The sequence below is a fragment of the Moschus berezovskii genome, chromosome 7 (assembly GCF_049115385.1).
Source record: "Moschus berezovskii isolate FMDL1 chromosome 7, NW_MosBer_1.0, whole genome shotgun sequence".
Lineage (NCBI taxonomy): Eukaryota > Metazoa > Chordata > Mammalia > Artiodactyla > Moschidae > Moschus > Moschus berezovskii.
In genome coordinates, this window is record NC_142466.1 from 70,663,760 (window position 1) to 70,688,394 (window position 24,635).

The 24,635-nt window shown below is 47.4% G+C and overlaps 1 protein-coding gene and 1 long non-coding RNA gene across 3 annotated transcripts in view; one reads left to right on the forward strand and one right to left on the reverse strand.

Moving 5' to 3' along the window:
- The window catches only part of TBC1D2 (TBC1 domain family member 2), a 41,367-nt gene extending 21,044 nt beyond the window's left edge, over positions 1–20,323 (reverse strand). Inside the window, exons 1-5 of one of the 2 annotated variants that reach the window (XM_055427125.2) lie at positions 19,554–20,323; positions 16,732–16,873; positions 12,247–12,394; positions 7,876–8,009; positions 3,836–4,032 (exon numbers count right to left, since the gene is read on the reverse strand). In XM_055427125.2, the coding sequence (XP_055283100.2) occupies positions 3,836–4,032; positions 7,876–8,009; positions 12,247–12,394; positions 16,732–16,873; positions 19,554–19,928 (996 nt within the window). In that variant the 5' untranslated portion in view covers positions 19,929–20,323. Of the gene's footprint in view, positions 1–3,835; positions 4,033–7,875; positions 8,010–12,246; positions 12,395–16,731; positions 16,974–19,553 lie in introns of both variants that reach the window. The other variant, XM_055427126.2, reaches the window with a different exon arrangement.
- LOC129556854 (uncharacterized) overlaps positions 20,248–24,635 on the forward strand; it is a 72,565-nt gene continuing 68,177 nt past the window's right edge. The window contains exon 1 of the long non-coding RNA XR_016037855.1: positions 20,248–20,342. This is a non-coding gene — a long non-coding RNA (uncharacterized LOC129556854). The remainder of the gene's footprint in view (positions 20,343–24,635) is intronic.

A 24,635-nucleotide genomic window follows, 5' to 3' on the forward strand; every position in this document is an offset into this window, starting at 1 on the left:
CCTTAGATTTTAACAATGGGTAATAAGTTGTCATTTTAGTAAGTATCTTATGAACCAGTCGATATCTTCATCACTCACTAAACTCAAGGTGGGTGGGTCCAACAGTGCTTGTGGGAAGAGCACTGGACTGGGCATCGTCTTACCCATGAGGGGCTCAGGGCCAGCTGTGAGCAGGTGAAGGAACACTAGGTTAGAGCTACAGAGGCCTCAGTTCCCATTCCAGATCCACGAAGGTGGACCTAAAGTGGGTGTTTCAGAAAACAGAATCTCAGCTTTCTCGTGTGTAAAATAGATAACGATCCTATGCCACCAAGAGGCACCAAAAGGATGAGAGAGAAAGTGTGGCAAGCGTCCTTCCCCATGCTGAAATGCCCCTCTCAATCTCTCAGAGGTGAAGGGGCCCTCTCAACCCTCCCTCTGTGACCCCAGGACCTGTATTCTTAAGTCTCTGACTGCAGTTCTGGGAAGTGAGAGGTTGTACTTTGCTCCAACCAAGTTTCCTAAATGAGTTACATGCCTTCATCAAATAATTCTGAGTGCGCTAAGCTGGCCCCAGGCAGGGCCCAGGAGGAGTTCATCCTGCCTAGGAGCCAACATATGGCCAACATTACCACAAAGGCCAGCCTTCCATCTGCTGGAGCAGACAGCCTTCAGGTTGGGTGCAAGGCTGTCGACTCTAAAAGCCTGATTCACCAGGCCAAAGCTGCCTGGTAAACTCTGGACACCTCCCAGAGTCCAGATCTCCTCTGGGGCCAGCACTGCAGGGGCCTAGGATGGGTAATGGCCTCATGGGTATTGGAATCACAGGAAGTGCATTCATTTCTCCTGAAGAGCAGTTGCAGTGCTTGTGACTGACATGGGGCTATCCTGTGAGACTATAGAGGAGGCGGCTGGGCTGTGAGGAGTCCTGGACTTGGGGAAGGATACCAGTGCCCAAGGCCTGGCTCTTCCAGCTGTGTGACTGTGAGCAAGTTACCCACCTCCTCTGAGCCCCTTGAACAGGGAGCAGTGAAAAGGGCAAAAGCTCTGGAAGCAGACTCCAGAGCCGGATCCCTGGTTTGGTGCCCAGGAGGTCATGGGCATGCAGAACCTCCCAGGACTTTGATGTCTGTCAGGAAAGGCGAGGATAACTGCTGGAAGTTAAGGAGACAGTGCACGGAGGGCACCAGCCAGCCCAATGCTGGGGCTATGCTGCACACCAGCAGTGACTTGTGCTCACATTTTCTCCATGTACCGGGCAGTGAAGTCCCCAAAGTACCTCTGTGCCCTCTAGAGCAGCCAACAGAGCTTGAGATACAAACTCTTTAACAATCACTAAAGCTACTGGCAGTATCTGCCTGGCTGACTGAGCCAGGACAAGATCCCCAGTTCCTGGGTCCTTTTACAGCCTAAGGCAGGAAGGTGGTATCTTCCCACTGAAGAGACAAAAGTGGGTTATAGCGCCAGGCCCAGGAAGTCCAGTGGACTCTTTCTGCAGATGAAGAACTAGACTTAGATGGTCTCAGACGGAGAGTTGCTCTCTGACCAGCATTTCTGAGTGCCTGGGGTACCACTGGGCACCCCAAGATGGTGCCAGCCTCCTCTGTCTCATCTCTGGGTCAAGAGTCTACCTCTTCTCCTTCCTCTCTTTGGTTTGGTATTTGGGTTGAAGGCAAAACCCCGGAGTTGGTAAAACTGGGATCCTCGTTCCAAATGTGGAATAAAGGTAAGGACAGCCTCTGTCCCACAAGTAGAATTCCCAGAGGCCCTCGGGGTGTGTGCAGGAAGGAGTCAACAGGGAGGGCAGGGTTACAGCCGAAGTCACAGCCAAAATGACCACACCTGCACGTTTGGGGCAGCTGCTGAGTGCCAGGTACTGGGTTTTGTGAGTCTTGACACAGGCCTTTTCAGTAAAACATGATGATAGCTCCATTTACAGAGGAGGAAGCAGAGGCTGAGAGAGGTTAGGGAACTTGCTCAGGGCCAGGACCGTCTTATTTAAAGGCCTGTGCGTTGAATTACTCACTAGACTGAAGTGCATTTGGGAGATGGGTCAGAGAGCATGCAATTCACTCACTCCCTGAGGCAAAAGCTCAGTCCCCAAACAGTCTCTTCCCACTCTCTGTCCCAGGGAAGTGCACAAATAAGAAAGTTCAGATTCTCTAATGCTTGAACAACTTCTCCCTGATGTTTTCAGGCTGACTGTAGGGGAGCTGTCAACAGCCTGGGCGGCCCTTACTAACGTCCAAGAGCTTGCCTCATTTACTGAAGAACGAAGAATCCTCCAGGGTTGCAGGACCACTAGGTCTCTCAGGGCTTCTTCACTTCACTTGACAATAACTAACACCCTAAGAGGAAAGGCCACCCACACTTCCTAGAAAGAAAGGAGAAGATGCACAGAAAGAAGAGGAAGTGTCTGCATTCTACATTTTCTCTTCTTCTCCAGGTCAGGTTTGGGACTTCAGCTGTCCTGGTCCAGGAATCAGGGAACTGCTACAGCTCAGTTTAATGCCCTTGGTTCTCAGGAGCGGCCTCACGACACTCACAATGGGAACACACCCTCACGATGGAAACACAAAGGTGACGGGAGGCAAGAGTGATGGCTGGGCTGCTAGGTGGCATCAGAGGAGACTTCCTGTGCTGTAAGGATGTATTTGGGTGCTGTAAGGGCTGTGTCTTTTCTCACTGTTCTCCAGTGCCTAGAACACCATGTACCTGTAACAGGGCCCCAAAGAAGGCTGGGTGAATAAACAAATGAGTGGAGAACACAGGAATGGATGAGTTTCCCCTTTGAGGATTCTCAGCACCTGCTGCTTCATTAAATGTAACCCCTGACCTGCCAGGTATGAAGGCTCTGCTGTTTCCCAAAATAACTGTTGAGGGGTGAGAAAGGCAGAGAAGGGGCAAAAACAAGGTAGGGAGAGTGCTTTTCTGGACTGTGTTCTCCAAAAACAGAACAGAAAGGAAAAGAAGAAACAAACAAAGGAGAGACTATTTAGAAGTAAATACAGTATACTCTTGACCTCCCCAGGAGCAAGAGCAGAAATAAAGCAGAAAGAGACTCAGGGTTTGAAAATAACTTTCGTGTTGGGTTTTCTTAGCCAAGGCTCAAGCATGAGAGGGTAGGCATTCCTCTCAGAGGAAAAGGAGCCTGGGACCTGAGCTCAGGATTTTTGGTAACAACTGTGCTGGTGTAATCACTCTTATTGTGCTAAAGAGAGCCTACTGCCCCTGCTGCATCCCCTATCGCTGCTCTGCCACGTGATGACCCTGACTACTTCACGAGGTCACTGCCAGATGTGAACCTGGTTTACTCTCTGGATGGTAGGATTTTTGAAGGATTTGCACGTCTATGTATGCGTGTGACCTGTTTTCTACAATGACCATGTAGCTCTTTCTTTTAACGGCTAGAATTAACTTCTCTCTCTATAACGCCTGAATCTTCCTCCCTGTCCTCTGTGCTTAGCCCTAGGGCCACACACAGGGACCTGTCTGCTTTTTCTGTCCCATGACAGTCCTTCAGAAATCTGTACCCAGTTACCAGCTACCAGCTCAAAGATCCCCCAGTTCCTTCGGTGGCCCCTCCCAGGACCTTGCATGCAGATCACTCTCCTGAAAACACTATTCCTCTTCACAGTCTCCCAGGGGAGACCTGAGAGACCCTGTCCTTGGTGGCCTTCGGTCACCTGGTCTGAGTGACAGCATGTCCCTGACTGATCAACAGCACAGCATTCCCAGCCACCAGCAGCTGGCCGTTTAAGGACCTAGACTAGCGAACGCATATCTGCCTTGTCCAGTGGCACCAGGCCCAGAGGAAAGCACCAGAGCCTGGGGCCTCTCTGGGGCCAGAGCTCACCTTTTGAGCCTTTAGCTCCTTGGTGAGCATCAGAACCTGCTGCTCCAAGGCCAGCGCTTTCTCCTGGGCAGTTCGGTTCCGCATGAGCCCTTCGCTGAAGAGCGGGAAGGTGTTGCTCTGGCTCCTGGCTTTCTGAATGAGACTGGTGGTCAGAGAGGACTTGGGTCTAGGCTTTGGAGAATTCGCTGGATCTTTCCCTGCTCAAAAAGAGAAACACAGAGGTTGTGATCAGCGGCCTCAGTAGTTCTCAACCCTGGGGTTGCTGCAGAAGCCCTGAAAGGCCTGGTAAAATTTAGACTGGGGACCAGACTCCCTGAGTTTTTCCATCAATAGGCCTGGGGAGGGGCTTGAGAATTTGCATTTTTAACCATTCCTAGGGGATACTGATACAACTTGTGCAGGGATCACATTCTGAGAATCAAGGGACTAAATCAACATTGTTTACACTGTGCTGGCTGGCTCATCCAGCCCATCCTCCAAACCGTGCCTGTTCCCTACTCTCCGATCTCAACCTGCAGGTGCTACCTCCTATGACCCTGCTGGTATCTGCCAGGTGGCCATCTCCTCAGCCACAGGCCCAGGCTGGATACTTTTTCTTATTTCAGGATTCCTCCTCTACACTCCGGGCGACTTTCAAAGCATACAGATCTGTCCACTGATAGGAGCACAGAATATCCATACTCTGCCTTCTTGCCCCAGTGAATAATGGAAACCTTCATTTGATTCTAATTACAAGCTAAATTAGGAGAGACATACTTTCCATAGCTGAATGTCTTGAGGCTATATCCTTTTATTTCCTCTAGAGCTTGGGTCAGCAACCAATGGCCCATAGGCCAAATCAGGCCCTGGCCTGCTTTTGTAAATAAAGTTTTATTGGAACCCAGCCCTGCTCATTTATGTGTGCATTGTCTGCACTGCTCTCACACCACAAAGGCAGAGTTGAGTACTTTCCATAGAGACTGCATGGCCCACAATGACTCAAATATTTGCTATTCTGGTTCTTTGCAGAAAATGTTTGCTGACCCGTGCTAAATTTTATTCTTAAATCAAATCCAGTGTTTGAAAAATCACTTGCCCAGACCTTCTTATCCCACCCTACTCCCAGCCTATGCTTTAGGGCTCTGCCATCAGCCTGCATGCAGGGCCACATAACGGTCTCAAGGTCAAGAGATCTTGAGAATTTTGACTGTGTGGCATACATCATGTCTGTTACAAGGTCCCAACTGAAATTCTTCTCAGCTCTCAGTGCCAGAAAAAGCTTTGCTTCTTTCAAGAAAATACGTGTTTATAGTCCTATGGACACTGAAAAATAATCTAACTGCTTACATTTCCCTCTTTGCCTTGGCTGCTGAGAATCTCAGAGCCACATTTGCTGCCAACTTTGGTACAGTGTAGGATTTTTTTTCTTGAGCCATCTAAGTTTTCTAACTCAATTTACTCATTTATTTTCCCCCAAAAGTACATCTTAGTGAGTCATACCTAGCCCTTTTAGGACTATGATGTTAAAACTAAGGATGTGGTATGAGATCCCAGGGGAGAGGACAAATAGGACTCGCAAAATGAGCTGGATGACTTTAGCAATTTTCTTCAGGGGCCAGGCCAAGGGACAACCAGAGAGTCTGGAACAGATAAAAAACAACTCCTTGGCCTTGTTGAAGATAGGAACAGAATGGTCTTATTCCAGACTTAAAAGAAACCTGATTGTTGTGGCTGGGTCGTTTGGTTATGTTCGACTCTATGACTCCATGGACTGTAGCCTGCCAGGCTCCTCTGTCCAGGGGATTTCCCAGGCATGAATACTGGAGTGGGCTGCCATTTCTTTCTCCAGGGGATCTTCCCAACCCAGGGATTGAACCCTCATCTCCTGCTTTGTAGGCCGATTCTTTACCACTGAGCCACCAGGGAAGCCAGGGCTGCCACAAAAGTCCAAAAGAAATCTGGTTGGGCCAGGTACAAACCAGCCTGCAGTGTTAGATGAATACAACGCTTCTCTCTCTTGCCACGGGGTCTAAGACAGCAGGGAGGCTCCCTGGAGCCCTGCTGCCCTCTGATAACACTGCTGTCCACCAGCCCTGAGGGCAGGCAGGGTAGCATCACTGTGTCTATCTTACAGTTGAGGAAAACTAGGCCTAAGGCAGTGGTTTTCAATCACTGTCCTAGGATTTCACGGGAGTGCCTCAAATGCTGACTAGGGAGAGGCTCTGAGAGAGTCTAGACTCCCAGTTCTGCTCTTATTTGCTTTGTGTATCATATTTGGCTTGTGGGAACAAGGTTTCATGGCAATAAAGAGGTAGATTGCAAAGGCAAGACTTAGAAATGAGGCTTCAGGCAGCAGTATGGGTCCAGATTGTTGGGCCTGAATCTTATTCTGTACTCACTGTGCATCCGTCCCCAGTCCACTCAGCTATTAAAAGAGAACAACAGTATTTACTGCTCAGGTTGTTGTAAAGACTAAACGGATTAATGGAGTGTAAAGCCTTTCATGCATGTGGATGAAACCTGAAAAGATTCTGCTTTAGTAAAAGACACCCATCACAGAGGACTACATGTGGTAGATTCCATTTCTATGCAATGTCCAGAAAAGGTAAAGCTATAGAGGCAGAAAGTAGATTAATGTTTGCCTAGAGCTGGAGGAAGATGGAGACTGAGACTGATGGCTGAGCAGTACAGGGTTCCTGCTGAGGTAATAAAAATGTTTTAAGGACTTCTCAGTTCAGGGGCCTTGGGTTCAATCCCTGGTTGGGGAACCATATCCCACATGCCACAACTCAAGAATTCATAAGCTGCAACTAAAAGATTCTGCATGCTGCAACTAAAACCTGGCACAGCCAAGTAAATAAAATAAGAAAAAAAAAGTTTTTAAATAGATTATGGTGATGGGTTGCACAACTCTGTGAACATACTGAAAGCCACTGAATCGTATGCTTCAAAGGAGTGAATTGCATGGTATGTGAATTACTGGCAATTTGATCTCTGGTTCTTCTGTCTTTTCTAAATTCAGCTGGTACACCTGAAAGTTCTTGGATATCTTAATGAAACTGTGACTGCTGCCCCCGCCCCCGCCCGCCCAAAAAAAGAGAAAAAAGTTTAGAGTAGCCCTGGCACAAAGAACCTGCTATTGATTCGATATAGTACTGATCTTCTCTTGGGCTGTTGGTTGTGATCTGTGGGGCCTCACCAGACACTGCTCCACAGGGGTGGTTTTTCTAAAGTCACTTCTGTGCAGCCCAGGGGTTCTCTCTACCATAAGACTTAGCTAGTTTTTTCCCAATTGTTTCCAAGTTAAAATATGTTCTAAGGGTATAAATGCCCATTTCAAAGATGCCAACCTGCCCTGATGGGTCACTCATACTTTGAAAAACAAATAATAAAGTGCCATATCACGGTAGGAAAGAATACTTTGAAGTCACTTGTTCTGCTTCTTCAGGTTGATCTGATTTTAATCATTCCAGAAAAGCATTTTCATATCCTTTCCTTCTAAATTAAAAAAAAAAAGGACGAGAGAAAAAGTGAAAGATATTTTCCTTTATTACTTCAAGAATCATTGGTTGGTGTTTCAGTTTGGGAAAATGAAGTGTTCTGGAAATGGACGGTAGTGATGGTAACACAAGAAGTGTGCAAGTACCCTACACTTAAAATTGGTTAAAGTAGTACATTTTGTTATGTATTTTTACCACAATTTAAAAATAAAAGGTGGTGGTGGGGGGGTACTTCCCTGGTGTTCCAGTGGCTAAGGCCCTGCATTCCCAATACAGGGGGCCCAGGTTCAATCACTGGTTGGGGAACTAGATCCCACATGTCGCAACTAACAGTTTGCATGCCACACCTAAAGATCCTGCCTGCCGCTAAGGAGATTCAGCACAGCTAAATAAATTCAATTAAGAAAAAAAGAATCATTACTGCTGCTAGACCCATGGAAGCCCAGGAGGACTGATCTGGAGCGTTCCATCTTTGACACAAAAGCAGGGACGCTGGTTTAGGGGAAGACAGAGGACACCCACTTAGTCTCTGAAGGAACTGCAGACCTGGGCAGAGCTCACCTGGGGCACCAGGGCCAGGGGGAGAGGGCTGCTCCTCTCTCTGCGTCTCCTCGCTCAGTGCAGAATCTTCTCCGGGGGGTCTGTGGCCTGCTCCTTGGGTCTGCTTGTTGCCCCGGATGTTGCACATTGTGTTTCTGAAAGGAAAATAGAGGGTCACGAGGCTGATGGACCTGCTGTGCTGCCCGTTGCCCTCCCCGCTGCCACTGCTGGTGCTCAGGATAGGTCCCCAACCCCAATCACAGCCTGATCAGCCTGCCTGACTCCAAGCTCCCTACAGGACGCACCCCATCTGGGCCTCTCCCAATACCCTCACCCTTCTCCTTTCTGCTTTTTCATCATATTTTTGAGTTAGTTTCAGTAATTTGTTTTACTTGGAATTTGTCCATTTTATCTGAATTATCTAATTTGTTAGCATAGAATTGTTTATGGTATTCCCTAATAAACCTTTTTATTTTTGTAAGGTTGGTAGTAATGTACCCCTCTCTTGTTTCCAACTTTAGTCATTTGAGTCTTTTATTTTCTTGGTCTTTCTAGCTAAATGTTCATCAATTTTGTTAACCTTTTCAAAGGACTATCATTTGATCTTAAACTTGTTTTTAAAACAAAATCCAGTTTTTTGGTATAATTGGGTCCAGAATAGGAAAAGAATGAGATTGTTCTCTTATGGCGAGAACAGCTGACTGATGGAAGGTAAAATTAATCAATTAAATTAAGAACAGAGAAGAAATTAGAACTCAGCACTCCTAAACACCTGAACTTGAATAAGGTACCCTTGACTCCTTGGGCTAGACATTTCCTCTTCCTAGTTCTTACTTTGAAAGTATTAGTTGCTCAGTTGTGTCTGACTCTTTGCAACCCCATGGATTATATAGCCCGTCAGGCTCTTCTGTCCATGCAATTCTCCAGGCAAGAATACTGGAGTGGGTAGCCATTCCCTTCTCCAAGGGATTTTCGCAACCCAGGGATCGATCCTCGAGGAGCACTGATTATCACTCTGTGCTGGGTCTTGTACTGAGCCCCATCACATGAATCTCACACATGATTTGGCGAAGACCCTGGGGAACATCCCTGTAGCCAGGGGCACTGTCTGGTGGGGTAACTGCACTTTGCCTTGCCCAGGGACTGCAGCCTCCCCAACATGTCCAGGGCCTCACAAGTAGTCACTCCTGGGCTATGGGAAGGCACAGAAATCCCAACTTCGTTCAGTAAAGATCGTTCTAAGCCCTGGCATATGTCTCCAATGGGGACAGGCGGCTCACTAACTACTGTCACAGACCAGGTGGCCACAACCCAGCCAAACAACTGTGCTTTGAAAAGCATCTCCACTCTATTGACTTTGCTTAGAGCAGTTCATGGATCATTTTCTGTGTAGGTTTAACTAGGCCTGAAAGGCCTGGTTGAGCATGGGAGCAGTGGTCATAAAGCCTTGTTCTGAAAGGACAGATAACTGCGGGCAGGTCATTTATCCTCTCTGAGCCTGGGTTTTCTCACGTGCAATGAGATGAGGGATATATCCACAACCAACAATGACCTGGCCCGTGCATGGGTCAGGTCCAAGATAAACACTAGGAATTCACTCATCTCATCCTCACCTACACACACTCAACTCATTTACTCCTCACAGGAGCCCAACGAGGTAAGTCCTGTTACAACCTCCACTAGACAGGAAGAACTGAGACTTGGCAAGGTTAAGGAATCAAAGCCACAGAGGGAGCAAGTGGTGGAACTGAGCCACAGATGTGGATGTCTGATGAAAGTGAAGGAGGAGAGTGAAAAGGTTGGCTTGAAGCTCAACATTCAGAAAACGAAGATCATGGCATCTGGTCCCATCACGTCATGGGAAATAGATGGGGAAACAGTGGAAACAGTGTCAGACTTTATTTTTTGGGCTCCAAAATCACTGCGGATGCTGATTGCAGCCATGAAATGAAAAGACGCTTACTCCTTGGAAGGAAAGTTATGACCAACCTAGACAGCATATTAAAAAGAAGAGACATTACTTTGCCAACAAAGGTCCATCTAGTCAAGGCTGTGGTTTTTCCCGTGGTCATGTATGGATGTGAGAGTTGGACTGTGAAGAAAGCTGATCACCGAAGAATTGATGCTTTTGAACTGTGGTGTTGGAGAAGACTCTTGAGAGTCCCTTGGACTGCAAGGAGATCCAACCAGTCCATCCTAAAGGAGATCAGTCCTGGGTGTTCATTGGAAGGACTGATGCTAAAGCTGAAACTCCAATACTTTGGCCACCTCATGCGAAGAGTTGACTCACTGGAAAAGAGTCTGATGCTGGGAGGGATTGGGGGTGGGAGGAGAAGGGGACGACAGAGAATGAGATGGCTGGATGGCATCACCGACTCGATGGACATGAGTTTGAGTGAACTCCGGGAGTTGGTGATGGACAGGGAGGCCTGGCATGCTGTGATTCATGGGGTTGCAAAGAGTCAGACACGACTGAGCGACTGAACTGAACTGAACTGAACCCGTGTCTGAGAACTTAACCATTAGATGCCACTTTACAGGTTTGTCCAGACGTCTCAGTGAGAGCGTAAAGCACCTAGCACAGTGTCCTTCCTCGAGTATGACTGGGGCTCATGGCCTTGCCAAGAGCAAACACCACGCCCAGCCAGGCAAGCGCACGTAGGAGACAAGGGTCTTTCCAGGGCTGTGGGCGGACAGGTCTCTTGCAACACCATCTCACATTTTCTGTGGGTTATTTCAAGTGACTGAGTGATCCTCAGAAACTTCCTTTTTAGCGTGTTTTTGGTTCCGCTTCTGTTGTTTGGTGGCCGTCAGTAGGCATGACCCTGGTTTGATCTTCGTGAGACCACTCTGGACACACACTGGCTGGGTGTTTGGGCTCCTCAGGGCCCCTCTCCCCACAGCAGCTCACCCCCCGTACCCAGCTCCCTCCTGCTTCACCCAAGGGAAGATCCTCTGCAGGGCTCCCTCCTTGTCCACTCATCCTGGGGGGCTCAATCATGCAGCATACCCCCAAGTCTCTCTCTCCAGATCAGATCTTTCTCCTGAGTTCTAGGCCTTTACATCCAAACGCCTGTGGGGGTAGTTCCATCTCTAGCCAGTAGGCCCTAAAGGACATTCATCGTTATTTTCCCTAAAATCTGTTTCTCTCCTGGGAACAGCACCACTCCCCTACTAGTTACCCAAGCAGACAGAAGAGGAATGAAGCCGACAGAGAGGAATGCTACGCTTGAGTCACAGAATCAGGGTCTCTAATTCAAGTCCAGCAAACAATCTATTCCGCTTTCTAAGAGGCCCCAGCTCATCTGACGTCCACCAGAGAAACAAGCACCCAAACAAGATCAGTCAGTACTGGGTATTGTCGGAATTCCCCAAAGCTTCCATCCCTTCAATTAGAGCAACAATAAAAGCAGCAGATAATATTCAATACTTAAATGCTCACTGATACCCAAGCACAGTTCTAAAGCAGTTTACCTTTAAACTTCTTCTTGCCCCAAACACATACACGAGGCAAACATTACTGCATTTACATTTACTAACAATATGAGTGAAGCACAGAGAAATCAAACATCTTGCCAAGGGTGGAACAGCCTATGACTGGTGGGGCCAGGATACAAATGCAGGCAGTGTGGTCTGAGAGCCAGACTATAGTGTTGTCTTCTTATAAACTGTTTAAAACAAAGCCTGCCAGTAGGAAATATAAATTATATATATCACACGTGAGTAAATGAAAAAGAAGCTGAGACATAATCGACATACAGTAAATTACACATGCGAAAAGTGAATAATGATGCATTTGACATTTGTAGAAAACTGTGAAGCCATCACTCCATTACACTGAATAGATCTCAATTATGTACATATGTATGGGTTTCCCTGGAGCTCAGAAGTAAAGAATCTGCCTGCCAATATAGGAGATAAGAGTTCTGTCCCTGGGTTGGACAGATCCTCTGGGGAAGGAAATGGCAACCCACTCCAGTATTCTTGCCTGAAAATATCCCATGGACAGAGGAGCCTGGTGGGCTACAGTATATAGGGGTCACAAGAGAGTTGGACACGACTGAGCAACTAACCAACAACAACAATGTGAATATGTATATGGAAAATGTGAGGAAGGAGATGCTAAGAATGCTTGCCTGGGTAAAAGGACTATGGGTAATTTTTAAATTTATACCTTTCTGGGTGTTTCTAATTTCTTACAGAGAATGTGTACTATTTTAAAAATCAGAACAAATGTAGTATTTTAAAGTAATGATGTCATGAATTGAAAATAAAGAGCCTAACCCCCAACCCAGGTCCACCTCCCTGCAGGGGAGTCATACCTGATCACTGTAAGCTCTGAAGGAGGGGCTGCCTGCAGCTTGGCAGGCCCCTCAGCTGCATGGCACTTACTGTATTTCAGTTCCCAGGTGCTTGAGGGAAATATTCTGAAGGGCCGAGGGCTTGGCATGGACTGGCTGCCAGGCAGCTGCCACGCCCACAAGTTCAGTGGGCGTTTTCACAGGACACAGGAACGCCTCCTGCTCCTCCTCCTCTTGCTCTGGGGAACAAAGAAAAGGGAAATCATCCATGCTCTAAGTCACTGCACTGAGAAAGACAAGCCAGGCAGTGTTATAACTGGGAGCAAGTGAGGGTCTGTGAGTTGCAGAGCAAGGCTTCCCTTTAGGTTAACAGCTGCCAGAGGCAGGGTTTTCGCCAAAGGTTTTGATGGGATAGCCTTCCTGGAAACCCCCTTAAAAATTTGCAGAACTGCAGATATTTCTACATCTGAGAATCCATCCCAAAGAAGTTGTCGGAAATGCAGACAAAGCTTTATGAGCCAGGAGGCTCATCCTGGCACTGTTTGGCCTCACACTGGAAATAACGTTAAGGATCTGGGGAGAGGTTAAACACATCATGATGCCTTCAGGCAATGGACACTCACTCAACCATTGAGAACAATGCTAACGAAGAATGCTTAGGAATATGAGGAACATCCACGAGATATAAAGCGGAAAAAGTTGGGATTCTAGTATGATCTCAACTGTCCAGAAAAACCCTCAAAGAAATACACTCTGCGATCTTAACAGAGGTCAGAACTGCACGATGGGGTTAGAAGTGGGCAGGTTATGCTCATTACAGTTTACTTCTCCATCTACCCCACCAAATTTTCTACAGTAAACATGGATTCTTTTTATAAACAGAAAATATATATTCATCAAAAGCAGATGCTAATAACGAGATTTTATAACACAGGGAAATTTTAGGGACACAATACTGAGTGCCAAAAAAGGTAAGTAGGGCCTTTTGTATTATTATATGATCAGAGATATGTTTAAATAAAAGGCAGGAGCCCATGACATAACATTAACACTGGCTGTCTCTGGATGATAGGCTTATGGTTACTTTTTCTTCTAGTTTTCTATGTTTCCAATATGTTCTGCTTCCTCCAAAATGTTTAATAGTAAGGAAGGTTTCAAGGCTAAGGAAGCATTATTTGAAGTATAAGAGAGAGGGAGGCAAAATTTTCAAGGTCAGTTTTGAGTGTTACAAAAAGTGGGCGAGAACTAAGGCCACTTGAGGGGTGGCATGACCCTGCTCAGGCAGCCCCTGAGGATGACAGGATAGCAGACACTCTTCGTTTGGGGCCCTCTCACTGAGAGAGTAAAAGATTGCAGGGGTAGAGGAAATTTATTTTTGTACTACATCTACACAGAGGGCATGGGTGAAAAAACATATAAAACACAGGCACCCCTCTGAAGGGCTGAGGGCTTGGCATGGACTGTTTTACGGGTTCAGTTCCAGACAGATGCCCCCATAGAAAACAGAACTGATATGACCCAAGGCTCTGGTCTGGGGTCTCTGGGCCCCTCTCCAGCCTAGAGAGGGAGGTGTCCACACAAAGAGCTTTCAGCAGCATTTGCTTGTAATTCTCCTTTTGCCTGAACTGTAGGGGCTGCCACATCACCAGTCTGAAGAAGTCAGCACAATGAAATTGCCTAGCCAGAAGGTCGCTGCTTCCCCAAAGGGCCCTGAACACATGACCAGTTGCTCCCACAGCCTGAGGGGTGTCGGGGGTGTGTGTGTGAGTCTGAAGACCAAGGTTCAAATTTCAGTGCTGACATTTTCTTGCTGTGTGACCTTGGACAGGTCTCTTGACCCCTTCGAGCCTCAGTTTCCTCTTCTGCAAAATGGGAATGACTACCTACCTAAGATCTCTGTGAGGATTAGGGAACTTGAGGCACATAAAGTGTGAGAACAGAGTCAGTAAGTGGTATATGTATTTCTATGATGATATACATAAAAGTCTTTTGTAAACTGTGTCCTACTTTGGCAAAGTGTTATTATTATTATTATAGGTCTGCTGACTCCCCCTTGATCCTCCATGGCTCTTATAGAGACCAGTGTTTAGGGCAACTATAAAATAAAGGTGTAAACACTTAAAAGCTGCAGAGAACATGCCTTGCAGATTGCTCAAGGACATGATTAGACACTTTTGTAGAAGATGAGGTGTCCGTGACTCAAAGTCAGATGCGAGTCTGTTGGTTTTTGCTCCCCTAGGAGCATGCCTCTGCTTCCTCCCAGGAAGGGTGGAGGCTGGAGAGGTGGGGCAGTCTGCTCTAGACGGCTGATCCGGGGTCTGCCAACTTACTCAAGACTCCGGAAATGTCTTTCTGGGGAAGGTGCCACAGGGCACCAGGAGGGTGGAGGCTGCTGTGGGATGAGAAAGGCTTCAGAGGAGAAGTCTACATCCTGGCTTCCTGCATCTTACCCCCACCCCACCCCCCAATCCCGCCCCCCTACCCTGGTCCCCCGCAGGAGACTGGCGCCTGGTCATTAAGGCAATCACTCCCCTCCCCCAACACCCACTGCAGGGTCAGGCCCAGAAGAAGCCCACCAAGTGTGCTGAACCAAAGGCATTCTTCTGATAACCTGGTTCTTTGGACACTTGGGAATCCTGTCAACGGAAGACTTCCTTGGTACTTCTAGTCTGAGGTTGATCTGGCAACTGTGTCATTCAGTCACAGGTTCTGGCGTAGTCAGGGCTATTGGCTCTCCCGGAGATGGGAGTGGAAGGTGAGAAGTGCAGAAGCAAAAGCAAACACACCCTTCCCCAGAGAAAGTGCTTAGAAGCATAAAACACACAGAAGGTTCTCTGGGGAAATTATGAATGATTATCATAAACCATTAAAAAGAAGCATTTACCATGACTGGGTACACAGACACATACAGTAACTGCATTATTAGGACAGTTCTCAAGCACTGAGTATTCACTATGTATCCGGCATTATGCTAAGGGCTATATATTCCTTTCTCACTTAATGATAAAATTCAATGTACTCACTGACACACTCATTCAGTAGATACCCAGTGTGCCTGGCAGGGCATCAGGTACTGAGGATACAGGTGACAGAGACATGGAACCCACCCTTGGAGGGTAGGCGGCAGAGACTGACAAGTGCACTGTGATTAGAACATAATGTTAACTGTCTGCAAAAAGCGTTGAGGGCTCACAGAATCCAGCTGGCAAAGTCCTGGAAGGCTGCCAAGAGGAAGTTAGCAAAGAGGTGACGGTGGAGCGTGGCTGGAGAGCATAAGCAGGAATGTGTCCGGTGGACAAAAGTAGGCAGGGACGCCCCTGGTGCTGCTGAAGTGCACAGCACAAGGTGGGCACTGGGCGCACAGGCAGAGGTGACACCGGGAAGGACAAGGCCTGAATCTGGTGCTAAAAAGCTGGGCCTGGGACATGGAGGGCGGCCATGGAAGGGCGTGGGGCTCAGGTTCTCATTTGAGAAAGCTCGCTTGGGCTGCAGTGAAGAGGTCGGGTCTGCTGGGACATGTGGACACCAGAGAGGAGGCTTCTGTGGCTGCCCAGCTAAGAGTGGAGGCCTGACCCAAGGCAATAGCAGTGAGGGCCTGGATCTGACGTGCAGGTCAGAAAGCAGACATTGCCGGCCTAGGCGACTGACTGGATTGGATATCTGAGATTCAGGAAGGGGCAACTGTAAATGAAGTAAATGAAGGGGCAAATGGTAAATGAAGGGCATTTGCTAAGGGAAGGAAAAGTGGGGAGGATAAAGGCAGATGAGCTCAGTCTGTAATGCATCTGGGTGCCAGGGTCTAGGAGGCGGCTGGCCACAGGTCCCGCCCTCGCCCACGGGGGTCCCTGTCAACTGACGGTGAAGCATGTTAGACATGCCATAGCCCTGTGGGTGGTTTTCTGACTCAGGTCTTAAACCTGCCAGTCACAGTCCTGGCTGCAATATGGGTGTGGGAAGGAATGAGCTCCAGGACTCCTCCATGCTGAGATGTTTTAGGATTTGGGTTCTTATGGGTCACCTGAGAGTGAAGGTTCTGCCCTACAGAAACATGGGATAAGATCACAGATCTACTCGACTCACAGCACAAAAGCATTTATGTCAGAAGCAACAACAATAACTGCATTTTCTCATTAACCTTCCTCACAGGTTGTGAAATTTCTTGAGATCTTCACATAATTGCCATCCTCATAATATTAGCTGACGTCTACTGAACTCTGACAATGCTCAGGCATCGTTCCAACCACTTAAGCTGCATAGACTCATTTAATAATTATAATAACCCTAAGAAGTAGGTATAGTTTATTGACCTCATTTTATAGGGAAGGAAATCGAAGCTCAGAAAGGTTAAGCAACTCGCCTAAGACTGCACAGGATGAGGATCTAAAGCCAGCCAGCAGGGCCTCAGAGCCTGTGTTCTTGCCATGGATGCTATACTGTTGTCCTAGCTGATCCTGAGTCATCCCTGGCTCTCTGCTTCTTTAGCAGAGGACTCCTCCCATTCACTCCCAACAGGTGGGTAGAGGCTTGGTCACCAAAAGCCCTGGGTGTGTGGGTAGAAGGCAAGCCCGTTGGGTACCTAGCTCAAGGCGCAGGGCAGGCCCATTCCCAGCCAGGGCAGCGTCGGGGGCAGCAGGAGGTGCAGGCAGGCTGTTGTGGAACTCCCAGCGCTTCATCTGCAGCTGCTGCAGCCAGTACAGCATCACTTGCTTGGTGGCAGCCTGAGAAGCACAAGGGTTAGTTGGCAAGGCCCTGTGCCCACACGGTGGGACTGGGTGTGGGATGTGAGAAGGTCATGGGATGTTTGCAACTCTCTCCTTCCTGAGAAAACAAAAAAACAAAACAAAACACTGCCACTGTGGATGGGTGCCCATCTTTGAAACACCACATGCTCCTTGGTCATAGAAGATAACCAGGCTCTGATCTTCCACTCAGAGATATCTTAACCTTTCCGGGCCTCAGTTGTTTCATCTGTACTATGGTGATGATAACACTCAGTTCATAAGGTGGTTATGAGGGTGAAATGAGGGAAGGAAAGTGTCCAGCAGAGTTCCTGACATGCATCAGGTGCTCAAAATGTGCTCACTGGATAAAAGAGTTGGGAGACATTGAGAGAGAGCGAGAGCGCTTTGCAATTCTGACTTGGCTGGGGCCTGGGTAGCATCACTACCTTCTTGTGTGACATCTCAGTGTCCTAGTCAATTTTGTGGAATGAGGAGAATCCCTCCTTTCTGAGGATATGACTGGAACCTGGAAAGTCATATGCACTCAACAACAATACAGTGGCACCTCCAGGCAGCTCACCCAAGGTATGCCTGATGCTGGTCATCAGTCCCCCAGTACTGGATGGTCCACACACCTACTCTCACATCCATTATGTTGCCTGATCCTCCACTGGGGAAGCAGGGCAGGAATGCTTGGCCCCTTCTATAGATGGAGCAACTAAGGCTCTGAGGTGGCCCAGGCAGGTGGTGGTAGATCTGGTCCCAGAACCCGGGTCTCCCACTTCTAAGCCAGAGATCTGTTATAATTTATGGCCAGGAGATTGTGACTTACAGAGAGAAGGCCTGGGATCAGATGGGCTGCAGAAGCTGGGCAGCTCGCTAGGATTGGAAGGTGAGCCTCACAGAGATGACCACAGTCAAGGCCATGTGAGAATACAAGCAAGCAACCAGGGCAATCCCTCTTCTCAAGAGGGCCACTTGTGAGGTGTGCAGAAGGTTGGGGGCTCCATGAAAGGGGCCCTCAGCCTGCCATGGAGGGATCAAATCAGATAAAATGCTGCCTACCATTCTCTTTCTATATATCAATGCTTTCCCTGAGAGACCTCAGCTTCTTCCAGGGCTATACCATGACCTTGCGCTCACAAACTCCCACTCATACCCAAAAATCCCATTTTATTAATTCTTTGGACATGTGTATATTGAGCATCTATGGTATGTGTCAGGGACTGTGGTAGGCAATGGAGACACTGGTGAGCCCACATGGCCCCTCTCCTCTGGAAACTTAAGAATCTACCAAGGGGACATGTGACTGTATGTCCTGTTGTTTCCTCATCTGGGGTTCCCTCCCATCAATGACTGGCCCAACCAGGCAGTCAGCCAGTTACACAAGCCATCCTTGACTCCTCTCTCATATCCATAGCCACCTGCATATGTCTCCTTCCCCAGTGCCACAGTTCGGCCATCATTTTCTCCTGATGGACTCTCCCCCAACCCTCACTGCAGCTTGGTCACAAGATTGGCCTAGTCATCAAAGTGCAACTAAAAGCTGTGAGCTATATCCAGGGGGCTCAATAGATTCTCCATTGGCTGGAAGTTGGGGTGGAGACACAGGAAGACAGGGTAGGGGTGGGAGGGAAGCAGTCTACTGGCACACTCCTCTCTGAGTGTGAATTTCAGAACTCCTAGCCCACACCCATCTTTCTTTCCAGTTAAGTTCTAGGCACTTTCACTTGACAAGAACTTTCTGACCTTGGTTCTGTCACTATGTGTGCTCATTCAACAAATATGTATTGAGCACCCACTAGATGCCAGCAGTGGTCTAGGCTGAGATTAATTCAGCAACTTGTAGGTGCCTGTGATGTGCCAGGTGCTTACATACCTAGTTTTAGTCTCACAAACTATCTAGGTACTAAGAGGTTAACTTGCCCAGAGTCACACAGTTAGTAAGTAGCTGATGCAGAATTTGAATCCAGGCCTGTCTGATTTCAAAGCACATGGCCTTTGCAATGCTTCAGGCTTTTCCAGTTAAATATGATAATAAAACAGAACTTATTGATGAGAAAACAGGTTTGGATATGCTTCAATGAACAATGTAGATTGATCAGTGAAACCTAAGTATTTATCTCCCAATCTCTGCCAACATTTTCTCAGCATTCACTCCCCTTGGCTACAACATCAAGAAAAGTAATTCAGAATCCAGGCCTTCAAAGAGGATTGCAAAGCTCCTATCTTGACTATACTTCAGCCCTAAGTAAGAAAGTTATGGTAACTGCCTAGTTTTTGTTGTTAAGCTGGTAAGTCTTGTCTGACTCTTTTGTATCCCAATGGACTGTATCCTAAAAGTTTTGATAGGGTACTGAGAGGTAGGAAAGCTATGAGATTCCAAGTGTGGGTTACACTACTTTTTAGTGGTATGACTCAAACCAGTCCCTTTACCCCTTTATGACTCAGTTTTTTTGATCCATACTATAGGTCCATCATCCCGGCCTTTACTGCAGGAACCTAATGAGGAAATGGGTGTGAATGAGCTTTGAAAAGCACAAAACCCTGTCACCCAGGGTTCACTGAGGTGATCGGGGTCGGTGATTATGATAAGTTTATTGTGACCACCCACATGTGCTCGGCGGTGCCCTGGGATCCCATCCCGGCCAAAAAGGGAAAAAAGTGCTCCATTTACCTTCAAGGTAATTATCCGGTTGGGAGTCTTGATTTCGAAAGTCCCCTCCTCGGCGTCCGCCTTGCAGTCAAAGACCGCACTGGAGAGGTCGATGCTGTCCAACGGATTCGCATCCTGCGCGGTCCGCGAATAATACAAGTGACATTTCCTCTCGTCGAAGAAGAACCAGCGGGATTTCCAGCTCCGGATGGGCCCCTTGCCACCAAACTTACTTAAATATCCACAGAGTTTTGGGAGGGTCTCCTCCAGGGGCCGGGTGCAGCCCTCCGACTCCTCCGAAAGCGACACCTCGGGGACCTTGGCCGAGCCAGCAGACTCTTCGGACCACGGGACGGAGGAACTAGACTCCGCGGGGTTCTCCTGCGCGTCCTCCATCGCAGAGGGACTGGAGGTTAGTGGCCCAACCCCAGGCAAATCTTGAAAACGCAGGTGATAACCTTCCAAGAGGGAGTGATCCGACGGGGGCGGGGCCAGTGGCGACCCGCCTCCAGGAGACGACGGAGGGACTCGGTTGGCTGCAGCTTGTGAGCCTCGTAGATCGAAAGCCCAGTAGGGGCGGATGGCCACGCCCACTCGGGCCTCGGCCGCCAGGACACGCCCCGACGGGCCCTCTGCCGGCTCCTCCTTTCCCGCCTACTTCAGGCTTTTCCTGGTTGCCTGTCCGCCATCTTTACTGGGGGCAGCTTCCGGCGTGAGGCAGTCCACAGGTTTCAGGCGTGGTGTCTCTGAATTAGTTAAGCTGCGAAAGGGAAACTGAAAGAGACGCCGGTCCTCGGGCACACTGCTCTGGTAACTCGCGTAATGACGTGGAAGGGTGGTCCTTTCTCGCGCCTCAGGGGCCTGCCGCTTTTTCTCCCCAGGTGCCGCTCCGGTCACCGTCGGACGGCGGACCGCGCGGCCATAGGCTGAAAGGGACGCCCTGCCCAGTGTCGCCACATCCGGCTCCGCTTACGGCGTGTGGGGCTCGTGGGCTCTGCCCGGTCTCATTACCCGCGGCTGTTTATTCGTGTCCTGCCTGACCGCGGCGGCCTCTTCTCCCTCCGTCCCAGCCTCCTTTTCTAGCTGCTTGCGCTACATGGGGCGCCAGGTCCGGCTTCTGCCCTGACGGAACCCGCTGCCTGACGGGGGTTGGACTCAGCAAGTTGTGTACACAGACAAAAGTGTACCTAGGCCCTGACTAACTCGCTCAACTTCATGTCTCACTCACTCTACCACTTGACCTTAAGTTTTTCTCCTTCCCCCCTGTCTTAGGCGCATCCCTCCACTTGGGCTGTAGAGCCCATGTCTGTCCACCTCTTTCAAGGCATCATGGTGCCCTAACCCTTTCTTAGCTCCCCTCCCTTTAGCTTCTCTTTCTCTGCAAAATTAACAAAATTCTCATTTTTCCGGGTAAATTATGCCCAGAGACTGAGATTGTCTTTGCCAGTTCAGTAATTTTTTAAATACAGATTCACTGCAGAAATTATAATAAGTTTTTCCTAAGTCACTAGTATACGGGATAATGTCTCTTAATAAGCTAATGAAGAAGTAACATCTTCCGAACTGTAAGAGGGCCACAAGGTTAAAACCTTGATAGATGATTTCTAAAACTGTTTTTCCTGTCTTCCCCTTGCGTTGCTGGGAGATAAATTTGCTTTCTTTGTTACTGATTAATGCTGGCTGGCCTTCTTGCTAGTTTTGCTTGTTCCTCTTAACCCCACTCTCAAGACTTTACTTAAATACTCCTGGTTTCTCCCCAGAAGGCAGGACAGTAATTTTCAGGAATTTAGTCAGCTACTGTCCTCATTTGCTGTCAAATCAATAAATTTCGCCTTCCTTTATCCTCAGAACCTTCTCATTATCCCCAGTCTGCTTTGGGAAGGAGGACCGAATTTTCAATTACAAAATCAGTGATAAGTTAATTATACTGTTGTTCCAGCCAAAGCGGGGAATGAAAGCAATAAAATCCAAATTTAGTTCAGGTGTACCTTTCTATGAGTTGGTTCCTGGTATAGTTAGTCATTCCTTCCAGTTGGGTATCAGGCTTAGGTCCCATTACCAATGTTGGTAGAGGTTGCTCCAGAGGTTATTCCTCCAGGGACCATTAAATGGCTTGTGCCACTGCCTACACGGACTAGCATTGCCAGGTTAGGAGCAGATCTCCCTTCTCTTCTGAGTTCAGTTGCTCAGTCGTGTCCGACTGTGACCCCTTGAACCGCAGCACACCAGGCCTACCTGTCCATCACCAACTTCTGGAGTTCACCCAAACCCATGTCCATTGAGTCGGTGATGCCATCCAACCGTCTCATCCTCTGTCGTCCCTTTCTCCTGCCCTCAATCTTTCTCAGCATCAGGGTCTTTTCAGATGAGTCAGATCTTCGCATCAGGTGGCCGAAGTATTGGAGTTTCAGCTTCAACATCAGTCCTTCCAATGAACACCCAGGACTGATCTCCTTTATGATGGACTGGTTGGATCTCCTTGCAGTCCCAGGGACTCTCAAGAGTTCTCCAACACCACAGTTCAAAAGCATCAATTCTTCGGCGCTCAGGTTTCTTTATAGTCCAACTCTCACATCCATACATGACCACTGGAAAAACCATAGCCTTGACTAGATAGACCTTTGTTGGCAAAGTAATGTCTTTGCTTTTTAATATGCTGTCTAGGTTGGTCATAACTTTCCTTCCAAGGAGTAAGCGTCTTTTAATTTCATGGCTGCAGTCAGCATCCGCAGTGATTTTGGAGCCCAGAAAAATAAAGTCAGCCACTGTTTCCCCATCTGTCTGCCATGAAGTGATGGAACCGGATGCCATGATCTTAGTTTTCTGAATGTTGAGCTTCAAGCCAACTTTTTCACTCTTCTCTTTCACTTTCATCAAGAGGCTCTTTAGTTCTTCACTTTCTGCCATAAGGGTGGTGTCATCTGCTTATTTGAGGTTATTGATATTTCTCCTGGCAATCTTGATTCCAGCTTGTGCTTCCTCCAGCCCAGCGTTTCTCATGATGTACTCTGCATATAAGTTAAATAAACAGAGTGACAATATACAGCCTTGATGTACTCCTTTTCCTATTTGGAACCAGTCTGTTGTTCCATGTCCAGTTCTAACTGTTGCTTCCTGACCTGCATACAGGATTCTCAAGAGGTAGGTTAGGTGGTCTGGTATTCCCATTTCTTTCAGAATTTTCCACAGTTTATTGTGATCCACACAGTCAAAGGCTTTGGCATAGTCAATAAAGCAGAAGCAGATGTTTTTCTGGAACTCTCTTGCTTTTTTGATGATCCAGCGGATATTGACATTTTGATCTCTGGTTCCTCTGCCTTTTCTAAAACCAGCTTGAACATCTGGAAGTTCATGGTTCACATATTGCTGAAGCCTGGCTTGGAAAATTTTAAGCATTACTTTACTGGCATGTAAGATGAGTGCAATTGTGTGGTAGTTCGAGTATTCTTTGGCCTTGCCTTTCTTTGGGATTGGAATGAAAACTGACCTTTCCCAGTCCTGTGGCCACTGCTGAGTTTTCCAAATTTTCTGGCATATTGAGTGCAGCACTTTCACAGCGTCATCTTTCAGGATTTGGATTACCGTATTTTTCTTCAATACTGTATAAATTCCAATTTCCATAAATCTAGATCCACATGATCAATATTGCTAGAGTTACTTTGGTTTTAAAGTAATTTGTGTGAAACTACAAGCACAGAGGGTGGGACACAGTAAATGTTAACTATAATTAAAACTCAGCAAAGAAGACCTCGAGGCAAAAGGCAGTAAACCACAGACAGGATGGTAGATTATATAGTAGAATTCACACCATTTGAAACTTGGAAATACTACAATTACAATTGGAGATTTTAGCACACCACTTTTAGCCTTTGTGAGATTTGCTGGAAAACAGCCACAGAAAAACAAAGATACAGAGATCAGAATACAATGATAAAGATGAATCAATTAAATAGGGATTACTTATTTTTTTATATTATGCTCCATGTCAAAAAGACATTTTTGTAGTCTAGAAAGATTTCGTGCCAGCAAGTACCTTGTCATGAACATTTGAAAATAATAACAAAAAAAGTTAACCAAACAATCTAATCTCTTAGAAGTAAAAACAAAATTTCTAAATAGCTATTGGGTAAAAAGGAAAATAAAAGCTGCCATTATGAACTATTTGGTGAAGGAAGTTAAAGACAATAAAAGCTGTGCTTATCAATATTCAGCTTGAATGCTTAGTCACTGGTGTCATATGGACCTCCAGTATTTGAATTCGCCAATGATTATTTATTGTGTGATCTTGGGACATAGACTAGAACACTGCCATTCTTGTGCGTAAAGAATTGGAAGGGGTGTTGCATGTTTCTCAACTTTTTCATCTTCTTACAGGTTGAATTGTCACCCTTAAATTCGTATGTTGAAGTTCCAACCCCAGTATCTCAGAATGTGACAGTATTTGGAGGTAGGGCCTTTAAAGAGGTAATTAAGGTAAAATGAAGTCAGTAAGGTGGGCCCTACTCCAGTTTGACTCATGTCTTTATAAGAAGAGATTGACACACACATAGATACCCACACACGCACACGTGCTAAGATCTGGGGAAGACAGTTGTCTACCAGCCAAGAAGAGTGGCCTCAAAAGAAACCAGCCCTGTCGACACCTTGATGTTGGATTTCTAGCCTCCACAATTGTGAGAAAATTAATTTCTATTGTTTAAAACCCAGTGTTTCTTTAGGGCAACCCTAGCAAACTAATACATTCCCTGAACAACAGAGAGCTTCCTTGGAAACCCATCACAGGCACAGTTCATAATGAATTAGAGCAGCCATGAAAATCCTCTGAAACTTTATTTTATAAACATCAGTTCAGTCGCTCAGTCGTGTCTGACTCTCCGCGACCCCATGAATCACAGCACGCCAGGCCTCCCTGTCCATCACCAACTCCTGGAGCTCACTCAAACTCATGTCCACAGAGTCGGTGATGCCATCCAGCCATCTCATTCTCCGTCGTCCCCTTCTCCTCCCGCCCCCAACCTTTCCCAACATCAGAGTCTTTTCCAGTGAGTCAACTCATTGCATGAGGTGGCCAAAATATTGCAGTTTCAGCTTTAGCATCAGCCC